Genomic DNA, 12,704 nt, shown 5'->3' on the forward strand with positions numbered 1-12,704 from the left:
TATGATGCTGCTTGGCCTGCTGTGTTCATCCAGCCCTGCACCTTGTTATATTGGAGACCCTCCAGCATGGAAAAAGGAACAGGATGTTTTCCATGGTTCGTCACAGAAAAGGTGCCCCAAAGTGGCCACTCTGTGTCCAAGCTCTTAGATCTAAAGGTCTGAACAGCCAAGTCTCAGGGCAGCATGTGTCTACATCTGAAGCTAGACAAACAAGGAAGGCTGTCACCCTTTCTCCAATACCTGTCTGGAGTTGAAGGCCAGCCAAGGACCAATCCAAAATACAAACTTATCATTGTTAGAAATCTTGCTAACTTACATTTTACATTTCTATTTTGAAAGGCTGTTAAATTTTGATGATGACAATTATTAAATGAAGAAAAATCCTTCTATTACTGTCAAAATCAGGGCAACAAATCTGTTTCTATTTTCTGTACAATTGTAAAGATTTTCACCTTGGGCAAAATTGACTGCAGCCCTGCAAGTTTAATAACAGAAGCCTTGTGTTTTATGTAGAAACAATCCACCTATTCAGATCCTTTCCTTCCACTTCAGTCAGAAGATTTATCATTTTTGAACTCTAGAGAATCCCTGATGGGAATGTTTTCAGAATCAACAAATGACTAATAATTGCATTTTTTTTCTCTCAGAGGATGTATTTTTATTAGAAACAGAATATCCCAAAAGTCTCCTTGTCTATGGACTGTTCACCTCTTCAAGGTAATGCCGAATTCAATGTCTTTAGTCTCATTTTTTTTGCTTTTATTTTATCCTGAAGGAGCTTTTATTGCATTTTCATTTAAAAGCAATTATATCATGATGTTAAACACATTAAAGTGATCACTTGCAAAATATTTTTACTACAAGGCAATTTATGTGCCTGTAGCTTACTAGAACAGAAAACTTTTTTTTTCTAAAAGAAAATTAGTTGTCTTTTGAAATGCCTTTTTTGATGTTGAACAAAACAGATAAGAGTCATTTGCAGTGTTAGCCAAATCTCAATCATGTTCTTTATTCATGAATGAATGTGATCTTTCGATAAATATTTGCATTTATGCTCTATTCGGTTATGAATGGCGGTGGGCAATTCGATAACTAACAGAAGGAGAAGGCTTCATAAATGTCCCCACCCTTAATGATGGAGAATCCAGCACATTAGTGCAAAAGACAAGGCTAAAGCATTCACAGTCATCTTCAGCCAAAGTGCTGAGTGAATAATAAGTCTTGGCCTGAGGTTCCCAGCATCATAGATGCTAGTCTTCAGCCAATTTGATTCACTTCATGTGATGTTGAAAAATGTCTGAAAGCATTGGATGCTGCAAAGGCAATGGGCTCTAAAAACATCTCTGCTGTATTATTGAAAACATGCTCTAGAACTGTAGTACCCCAACTTATACTGCTGCACTATGACTGCAACATTGGCATCTACCTGGCAATGCAGAAAATAGCCCAGATAGATCCCACGTGAAGCAGGACAAATGCAGTCTGAACAATTATTCTCAATCAGCATAATCTTGATCTTCCAGAAACTGATAGGAAGTGTTGGTAACACTATATCACGAAACATTCACTCACGAAAACTACTCTCAAGTGCTCAGTTTGGGTTCCCAACAGGCCCACTCAACTCTTGGCTTCATTATAGCCTTGGTCCAAACGTGGACAAAAGAGCTGAATTCAAGAGGTGAGGTAAGAGAGAACTGCCCTTTGACATCAAGGCAGCATTTCATTGCAAGTAGCATCAATGACCCTTAACACAATTAAGGGATTGTGCATGGGAAGAAAATTCTCCACTAGATGGCTCATATCTGGCACAAAAAGGAAGACAATTGTGGTTGTTCGTGTTCAGTCATCTCAGTTCCAGGATATCACTGCAATAATTCCTCTGTGAAGTGACCTAGGCCCAATTATCAACAGTTGCTTCTTCAATGACCTTCCCTCAATCATAAGGTCAGAAGTGGGATGTTCACCGATGATTGCACAACGTTCAGTACCTTTTGTGACTCCTCAAATAATGAAACAGTCTATACCTAAATACACCGAGACCTAGAATACCTTCAGATTTGCGTTGATAAGTGGCAAGTAACAATAATGCCACACATTACCACAAAATGACTATCATCAAGAGAGAATCTAACTATTGCCACTTGACATTCAATGGCATTACCATGACTGAATCCCTCAATATTAACATTCTGTAGATCACCATTGACCAAAACTAAACTGAACCAGCCATATAAACACTGCTTGCAAGGACAGGCTAAGAACTCTGCAGTGACTAACTCATCTCCTGACATTGACAAGCTTGTTTACCAGCTACAGGGTGCAAGTCAATGGTGTAATGGAATACTCTGCATTTGCCTGAATGAGTGCAGCTCCAACCACACTCAAGAAGCTTGACACCATCAAGAACAAAGCAGCCCACTTGTTTGGCACTAAGACATCACCACCTAAGACATCACTTTCTCCACCAGCAGCAAACACTATCAGTCAGGTGTCCTATCTACAAGATGCACTAAGTGACTGCACTGCTGTAAGTCACCAAGGTGACAGCATCTTCTAAATTCACGACCTTTGACACCTGGAAGAACAAGGGCATAGGACACTTGGGAACACCACCATCTGCAAGTTCCCCTCCAAGTCTCACAATTCTGACTTATTGGAACATAGGAACAGGAGTAGGCCATTGAACCCTTCAAGCCTGTTCCATCATGCAATGGGATCACAGCTGATCTGTGGCCTAAATCCATATACCTGCCTTTGGTCCATATCTCTTAATAATGATTGCAGCTGGACTTGAACCTGCAATTTACTGGTACCGCCCAATTAACACAGAAGTCAGTCATCTTATCAGTTAGGTCATATGAATACCTCAGGTAGAAACTGACTTGAAACTATATTATCATTCCTTCACTGTCACTGGGTCAAAATCCTGGAACTCATTTGCTGACATCACTGTGTGTTGTGCTGGAACCACACAGTTTAAGACAACAGCTCACAACCACCTTCTCAATAACAATTCTTCTTCTTCTTGAGTCCTCTGCCCAAACCCAGTTCTCTGATCTGTACCGTGGATAAGGCAAGGAGAGAGGTGTCAAATTTATCTCAGCCAAGAAGGGAATCAAATGCCATGTACAATCTGATCCCACCAACTGAACTAGCTGCACCTTCCTGAAAGAGTCTGAGTTTCTCTGGTAGTATACACATTTACATGTTGCAGTCCATAGTCACTTGTCCACCCTGGAATCACTCTCACTCTTACCCCCTGCTATTGGTGTACGTTGGAAGGATTTATATGTTGATATTCATCCTGTTTAGCTGCATGATGCATGCTATCCTTAGCAGTCAAATCCTGGGGTGAGACTGGAACCATGGCTTCTAGCTCAAGGCAGGAATGCTATCCACTGTGGCACAAGACCACCCAAGAATAATTGGGATTGGGGCAACAAATTGCCATTACTACTCACATTTTGATGGATGAAAGACAAGAAATGATCTCAGCCTTGTAGAATGAGGTTGTTACATTATTAGCATTGATTATTAATTAATGTTCCAAGAATAATATTGGCAGTACAGGGTAATACCCCTTTTATTCCACTGTCTCATATATCAAAAGATAACATAACCAATGAATGTATTCATTTCTGATAAGTTCAGAGAAAGCCTCATTCTTATTTGAATAGTGTAATTTTTGTCTCTTGTTTCTCATTTTCTTTATAAAGTTTACCTTTTTGTTTATATGATTTTAATATTCGGTGGTATTCTTTGTCTTTATCGATTATGTGGTACTGAATAAATGATTATAAAATTCCCATTTCTTATAATATTCATCACCATTAACTCTGCATTTCTTCTTCTTCCCATAGCTCAATATTTAAAGGTTCAGCTGTGTGTGTTTATAATATGCTTGATATTCACACTGTGTTCAATGGACCATTTGCTCATAAGGAAGGACCAAATCATCAATATGTCCCATACCAAGGCAGGATTCCATACCCAAGGCCTGGCACAGTAAGTAATAGAGATCTCAACTACAAAGAGCTGGCTTGCATAATAACACATTCAATTTTAGAGCTTACTTATCCATATGTTGAATTAGGCAGCAAAAGACCTCAGCAATTTGTAAAGGTTTTATTGTAAATCCACAATATAATAGAAACATCAATATCCACCTTTCTCTTCAGGACGCCTTCCCAGTCCAGAAAAAGACACCCACTGGGGAAGAACTCAGCCCTTAAATATGAAAATCCAAAGAATTGAACCCATTCTCAACACTAGAGCTGAAATGTTTGAGCCTTTAAAGGGATCTACATTTGTAACTCTGACATGAATCACTGAGTCACAAACCATATCCTTGAAGATATAACCTAGACTGGCATTTTTGTGCAATACACTGACTGGGTGAAATGCCTAAAATGTTGAATCCTTTCACTTTTAACTTATATTTCCTGATTTTAAAAAAGAATAATGATTGGATTGTTATAGAAGCTGAAATAATGCCAAAATTTATTTAAAAACAAAATATTAGCAGTTTGGCATTTTCCCAAATATAGGATCAGCTTTACATAGAACAGTACAGCACAGTACAGGCCCTTCGGCCCACGATGTTGTGCCGAACTTTTACCCTAATCTTAAGGTCTATCTAACCTCCACCCCTACTTTATACTATCATCCATATGCCTATCTAATAGCCGCTTAAATGCCCCTAATGAGGCCGACTCCACTACCCTCTCCGGCAATGCATTCCACGCCCCTACAACTCTCTGAGTAAAGAACCTACCTGAAACGTCTCCCCTGTATCTACCTCCAATCACTTTAAAACTATGCCCCCTCGTAATAGCTACCTCCACCCTAGGAAAAAGTCTCTGGCTGTCTACTCTATCTATACCTCTGATCATTTTGTACACCTCTATCAAGTCACCTCTCATCCTTCATCGTTCTAAAGAGAAAAGCCCTAGCTCTCTCAACCTTTCCTCGTAAGACCTTCCCTCCATTCCAGGCAACATCCTGGTAAATCTCCTCTGCACCTTTTCCAACGCTTCCACATCTTTCCTGTAATGAGGCGACCAGAACTGGATGCAATACTCCAGATGTGGCCAAACCAGGGTTTTGTATAGCTGTAGCATAACTTCACGGCTCTTGAACTCAATCCCTCTATTAATGAAAGCTAACACACCAAATGCCTTCTTAACAACTCTAGCCACCTGGGTGGCAGCTTTCAGGGAACTGTGAACATGAACCCCAAGATCCCTCTGCTCCTCCATACTGCCAAGAATCTTTCCGTTAACCCTGTATTCTGCTTTCAAGTTTGTCCTTCCAAAATGAATCACCTCACACTTTTCAGGGTTAAACTCCATCTGCCACTTCTCAGCCCAGCTCTGCATCTTATCAATGTCCCTTTGTAACCTAGAACAGCCCTCCGCACTGTCCACAATGTGACCCACCTTCACATCATCTGCGAACTTGCTAATCCACCCTTCCACTCCTTCATCCAAATCATTTACAAAAATCACAAATAGAAGAGGACCCAGGACAGATCCTTGTGGTACACCACTCAGAACTGAGCACCATGTTGAATAATTTCCGTCCAATACCACCCTTTGTCTTCTAAGGGTCAGCCAATTCTGAATCCAATCTGCCACATTTCCCCCTATCCCATACCTCCTTACCTTCTGTATGAACCTACCATGAACCTTATCAAATGCCTTACTTAAATCCATGTATACCACATCCACTGCTCTACCTTTATCCACGTGTTTGGTCAAAACACGCTTTTTGGTACTAGTGAGAATGTTGAAAAGTTAGTACACTCTTAAAAACTTGCTTACTCTTCAATCAACAAGGTTTAACCATTTTCAAGAGCTTTTAAAGCTGGACTAACAGCATAAGCATGGAAGTCCTCATCAACTCTTATCAATTTCATTCATTGTGGTCTGGAGAGACCTGGCATGAATCTGCTAGAGAATCTTAAAATCACTGGCAGCAACTTCTGGTCTTCCACACTATTCACACATAGGATTATAAGACTGCTTCACCTGCCAATAAGATTATAGCTGATCTTGGTTGTGGCGTTATTTTCATTTAATCCTTAAGACTTTTGTCTATCTCACTCAGCCTTGAATAAATTTAAAGACCCATCCTTGACTACCTTTTGGAAAAAAGAATTTCATATAATGATCCTTTAAAGACTGTTGCAAATCTCTGTCTTAAAAAGGAAAACTTCTTATTTTTAAAGAATATTCCCTGGTTTTAGGCTCCCCTACAAGAGGCAACAAGCACCAAGCATCCACCCTATTCTGTCTCCTCGAGATATCATATGTTTCAATAAGATAACAACTCATTATTCTAAACTCCTATGGGTACAGGCCTTTACTCATTGCGTCGTAGAGTTATACAAAACAAAAACAGACCAATCGGCCCAACCCATCCACACTGACCAGACCTCTCAATCTGACCTAGTCCCATTTACCAGCATTTGGGCCTGATCCCTCTAAACCCTTCCTATTCATATAATCATCAAGGTGCCTTTTAAATGTTATAATTGTCCCAGCTCCACCACTTCCTCTGCCAGCTTGTTCCATACACGCATCACTCTCTGCTTGGAAAAAGTTAGCCCTCAGGTCCCTTTTAAATCTTTCCCCCTCACCTTAAATCTATGCCGTCTAGTTTTGGACTCCCCTACCTTCGTTAAAAAAGAACCTTGGCTATTCACCCTATCCATGGCTGTCATGATTTTATAAACCTCTTTAAGGCTACTCCTCAGCCTCTGATACTCCAGGGAAAATAGCCCCAGCCTATTCAGCCTCTCCCTGTAGCTCACATCCTCTAACCCTGGCAACATCCTTGTAAATGTTTTTGGTCCCTTTCAAGTTTAAAAACATCTTTCCTATAGCAGGGAGACCAGAACTGAACACCGTTTTCTAAAAGTGGCCTCACCATTATCCCGTACAATCACAACATGATGTCCCAACTCCTGTACTCAATGCTCTAACCAATGAAATGTTCAAACTTTCTTCTTGAATAAGCTTTCAATCTTAGGATTGGGTCAAGTGAACCTTCTGTGAACTGCTTCTAAAACATTTCTTTTCAAATTAGGACGGCAAAATTATGCACGTTGCTCCAGATGTGGTCTCATGAATGCTCTGTACAGCTGCAGCAAAACTGCACTACTGTTAGGCTCCACGTACAGTCTCCAGAGATTGCTATCAGGTTCAATAGAGTAGTGGAGACGAATGGTGATAGTTTCATTGTCAGAAACTCTGTAAAGTCCAAGCTTTGGTTTTCTCGCTCTGTATTGTTGATCAGGTCAAAGCTAAAATGGCATGCATTGCCTTGTACACAAAGTTTTTAAAATCCCAAACATAATGTTCTCAATTTATTTACATCTAAATAGATGCATGAGCATCTTTTTACTTTCAACTTTAAATCAGTCCTTGATACTCAACTGTAATAATATCAGCAATCCCAGGAAGTTCAAAATTCGTTCAAGTGCTTGCTGAATAATGCTCTTGACATAAGAAAGGATGTATTAAGAACTGAATATTAGCTCTGAAAATATTATCTGTTCAAAAAGCTGAACCTACTTTGGCTATTGTTAATAATAATGTGTTTAAAATTGTTAAACAATAGGCATTTTAAACCCAACTGAAGTATGCAGATTAAACATGTACATGATTTTTTTTCAATTATCCTTGATTCCAATAATAATTAATAGATTCAGGTTTGATAAGTAATTGACATAGTCCGAATCAGGTAGAGTCAAAATATTGATACATAATCCTTTTCTTCAGCTGGTATGTGAATGTGCACTCCTAAAAGTGTATTCATTAACATAGCTAGTGGAAATGCTGCCATCCAATATCTAAATATTGCTAAAGGTAATTTTTTTTTTGCTGAACAAACAGAAATATGTCAGGTTCTCCTCAACCCCACAAATACCTTCCTTGCTAAGTCTGTATGAGCTAGTGTTGAAAAATCACATTAAATTCTTCTGTGCTAGAGGTAATCACTAACTATAAACTCCATAGAAACGATTCAAACAAACTTCATCTAAAGATCCAACAGATTTGAAGATTTTCTGCCTCTTAGCCTGAGCTGCAACAGAACTTTATCCCAGAGATAAATTTTTAAAAATTACTACTTAACTCACTGCATTGCCCTATTCCCATGAGTTTTAATTTTGTTGGGTACACACACTTAACAGTTTCAATTATGATTATGTTTTAATGAAAGGCATTGAAAGTCAGTATCACCCCCATCTTTCAGCATTAGAGAACAGAAAGAAAATATTTCAGTCATCCCACGATGATGTTTAAATCCCATAAAGCGGGGGCTCTTAACATCTGTCACCAATGGGATAAAGAAAACTGCTTCACTGTTTCCTACTTCCGGCTTGTCACCATAACAAGTACTGAAATAACTATACTACCCAGCTGTTCTACACTCTTCCATCTAGAAATATTTCAAATTCCTGTTCAAATAATTGAAATGTCTCTGTTCTTTTAAATCTGGATTGTCGGGGAAATTTTATCAGGTGACCAATTGCTGCGTTTAAAGAATGAAATGTAAACTCTTATTCATTTTGGACAGAACAAATATTTATAAGTTACTACTTAAAACACCTGGTTAACTTGTAGAGGTAGGATTTAATGAATATGTAAATGATTCACATATACTATGATGCAAATAGGACTCAGTTGTCATGTGATTGGACTTTGCTAAAAGGTTGGAACTACGGTATCTCAGAGCAGTGAGCTCTGCCTTATCACCATATTTATAGTTAATAACTATTATTTAAAATAAACCTTGAAGTTTGGTTTGACCTTCTATGAAGAATAGAACAACCCATACTAAAACAGATTGCAGCAAGCACAAATTACCAGACATAATATCAGTCCACATAAATAAAAACAAACCTCAAGAATCAAATCATTTAAATTTAAATCCAAGTCTGAGACAAGTTTTAAAAAAAAAAATTATTGGTGTTTAATGAAACAGATTTTTTTTTAGCTGCTTTGTATTACATTTTATTCTTCATCTTTAATTGTAGTGCCCCGGAGGAGCCTTTACACCAAACATATTGTCAACGAAGGATTTCCCAGATGAAGTGGTTACATTCATCCGAAGCCACCCCATGATGTATAATGCGATTTATCCAATCAATAAACACCCTCTGATTGTAAGGATTAATGCTGATTACAAGTACACCAAAATTGTAGTTGACCAAGTGAGGGCTGCAGATGGAAGATACCATGTTCTCTTCCTTGGCACAGGTAAAATGTCAAAGACAAGTGTTAAAGCCACTGAAGTTATCTTTCTTGTTCGTTTTAGTTGTGGCTCTGTTGCTAGCACTCTTGCCTCTGACTTAAAAAATTGCAGGTTCAAGTCCCACCCCAATATCTGCAGCAAAACAAAAATCTAGGCTGACAGTCTTGAGCAGTTCTGAAGGAGTATTGCACTGTTGAAGATGTTAAACAGAGGCTTTCTCAGGTAGCTGTGAAAGACCCCATGGCAATATTTCAACCAAGAGCAGGGGGTTTTGCCCAGTCTGCTGGCCAGAATTTATCCCTTAACGAACGTCATAAAACACGCTTCCTGTTCATTGTCACAGTGCTGTTTATGGAATCTTGCTATGTGCAAATCGGCAATCACATTTCCTACATTATAACAGTAACTGCATTTCAAAGGTATTTCAAAGCTCCCATTGCTCATGAAAGGTGCTGTATAAATGCAAGGTTTTGTTTTAAACCAAACATTACTCCTGCTCCTATGTTCCTGTATAAACAGGTAGACTGGAAAGACTGGCAGTCAGAACAGACTGATTGGCTATATCCACTATGATGTCACTTGCCCAAAGGATTCTTCTCTCAACCCACCAACAATGCTGGGCAGATGGCACCAGAGAGCTAGATGGAGAGGTCTGCCATTGGCGGCAAGCTGAATCCTCTTTGTACCTCCAGGCAGGCACACTGCAATTCTGACCCAACAGGATGGTGCTGCAGGGTAATGAAGAACAACAGGGTCTTGTGTGAATCTGCTCCATGTCAGCCACCATTAGACGGATGATGGATCCTGCTTGCTGGGTCACTTTCCGACAGATTGTTGTCTGTATCTTGGCCATTTCTTCATTTAATTTTTGCCTCTAATTTCTTCAGTTTGTCCCTGTCCCTGATAAAAGTTTTGCAGAAGTTCTAAATTAAAGACTTTTGTACCCCCATATCTTTTTGATAGTCTGCATCCTATGTGGTCCTGCTATGAATAATTGTGTAATGGTGGCATAATAGCTGACTACCAATTTACTCCTTCCATACATCCAAATCTACAGCTAAAGCTGTGCTTGTGGAGCATCCAATGAACTATAGGGTGCCAGCGTGACATTTCACTTCAGGTCTTCATAAGACACTTTTCAGGTTAGTTGGGGGCAATTTTAACTCTGACAATAATGTAAAATGGGCGATAGTGAATTGACTATTCAGTGTACACACATCTTCTTTAACGTTTCAAAATGAAAATGATCCACTATAGTTTATTTTACCCAGTCACTAAATTAGTGTTACACTGCAACACTGGAATTGGAAAATCTAGGAGCTTATTTAATATTTAATCCAAGCAAGAAAATTATGAATCTTAGTATTCCATTTGAACCAATGTTCATTTTGCAATATAACTTTTTTCTAATGTGTCTTTCAGATAAGGGAACTATCCAGAAAATTGTTGTTTTGCCTAAAAATGCATCAGCTAATGAAGAACTTATTTTGGAAGAACTGGAAGTTTTTGAGGTTTGACTGAGTATTTTATCAGAGCAAATTAAACAATGTTGGCAGCTTTTATATATTAGATCGGAATTTATAACAAAGCCTTTCCAAGCTTAACTCAGTAGGGTTGGGTAGGTGAAAAGATGCTGGTTAAAATCATGAAAAGAGTTAGATGCCGTGTAGCAGATCCATGTGGAAATAATCAGGGCTCTCTTTATATTCAAACTGCTATTTTAGGTTCAAACCAGAGGACGTACAGAGCGTGCTGCTAATTATACAAGTCCCCAAAGATCTGCAATTTTTCCTCAGGCTGCCAAACTGTTTATGCTTTGAAGTTGAATGCTCTGGATTTAATGTTATACTCGTAGAGTGTGTTCGCATGTTAACACTGTGCAGACTGTGACATGTTGAGATGAAAAGTGCTGCTCATTTATCACATCATTAACTTCTTTGGCTTTTTTAAAAAATTCTGGACATAGATTTCAGGCAATTGCAGTCAGCATGCATAATCCTTTAAAAGATAAATAGTGACAGTAAATATGGTCATATAATTCCTTGAAACTCTGGATCTAATACTCCCTATGATCCAATCTCCTTTGGACCCTGTGGAGTCCTGCATTTGGATTAATCGGGAAGAAGCAGCTTGGAGTCAGCAGTTTTGAAAAGTAATTGGTATAAAAGAGTCATTTAAAAGTTCATAAAACAAAATATTTATTTGAAACACAAGTAGATTTCCCTTGTCCAAGCACATGGGCAAGTGGGTTGCCAACTCTGTTTGGCATCATTCCTGAAGGCATTATCACATGGTCTCTTGCCTCCAATCCTCACACAGTACAGCTATCGATCAGCCAAAATCATCATTTTCAAGTTACATTGCACTGCCTTTCCTGCTGTTCATTGGCTGACTGAATAATACTGGACTATCAGTCGAAGGGCGTTTTATCCCAATCACAATATTTTTCAAGCAAACACATTTTCAAAGAAAATGAAAAAGCCGTGCATTTTTTTTTAAAATGCCATTTTGGTCATTCTTCCAGGTATCTCACATTAATGTTTGGGAATGTAACCTGCCATTCCTGGACACACCAGAACAATCCTGGAATGTTTTGTAAAGCTGTAGGAATTTCAATAGAACCTACCGAATTTCTCACCTTTGCTTCCACAGAAAACTTGAAATAATGGGAGAAATGGTTATTTCTTGTTTGTTATTTCTCAATTGACTGCCTCATTGAATTCTGACAAAATTCTAAATAAGGGAATCAAAACTGAGAAGAAAACAGAGAATGCTAGAGAAGCTTAGCAAATCTGGCATCATCTATCGGGAGAGAAACAGAGTAAAGATTTTGTGTCCAAAGATTCTTCTTCAGAACAGATGAGGGCTGGAAAAATGTTTTTTTAGTGTTCTTAACAAAGGGAAAAGAGGGTCAAGGGGAACAAATGGTAAGGATGCTTACAGCAAAAGACAAAAGGCCCTTCTAATGGTAAAGGAGTGATTGAGATGTAATCTAGGTATCAATGGAAGACTTCAATAGCAGAAAATTAGTCAGCTCTGCTAAAAGCAAGGCAAAAAGGCACAAACAAGATGCTGTGGTGTGAGTGAGATAATAAAAATGGAGTTCCATGTTCATGTTCTCAAGTTATTGAATTCCCTGCAGAATGCTGAGAGTGGAGAAGAGGGAAAGATCTGCTTGGTAGTGGCATCTCAGTTACTAACTAAGCCTGGCCTTGTTATCAAAGCTGCTGTTAAGGGTGGGGTATGACAAACTATGTTGCAAAGGCTGAGCATCAACTCTAAGACACTTTTCCTATCTCCTGCTTGACCAGGACCCCAGATTTCAGTTTTCCAGCCTCCACCATATTCTGTTTTCTTTGAATAAAAACAAATTATAGTTTTAATGTGAACTGGGGATATAGACTGAAATGTTAGGATTGGTGTGTGTATATGTGATGTAAATC

General features: G+C 38.8%; 1 protein-coding gene across 1 annotated transcript in view; it reads left to right on the forward strand.

Annotated features, from left to right (window-relative positions):
• sema3c (sema domain, immunoglobulin domain (Ig), short basic domain, secreted, (semaphorin) 3C) overlaps positions 1-12,704 on the forward strand; it is a 69,728-nt gene that overhangs the window by 23,637 nt on the left and 33,387 nt on the right. Inside the window, exons 7-10 of the mRNA XM_048609960.1 lie at positions 650-717; positions 3,861-4,005; positions 9,044-9,266; positions 10,684-10,772. Of these exons, the coding sequence (XP_048465917.1) occupies positions 650-717; positions 3,861-4,005; positions 9,044-9,266; positions 10,684-10,772 (525 nt within the window). The remainder of the gene's footprint in view (positions 1-649; positions 718-3,860; positions 4,006-9,043; positions 9,267-10,683; positions 10,773-12,704) is intronic.

This window comes from Rhincodon typus, chromosome 22, assembly GCF_021869965.1.
Source record: "Rhincodon typus isolate 14 chromosome 22, sRhiTyp1.1, whole genome shotgun sequence".
NCBI lineage: Eukaryota > Metazoa > Chordata > Chondrichthyes > Orectolobiformes > Rhincodontidae > Rhincodon > Rhincodon typus.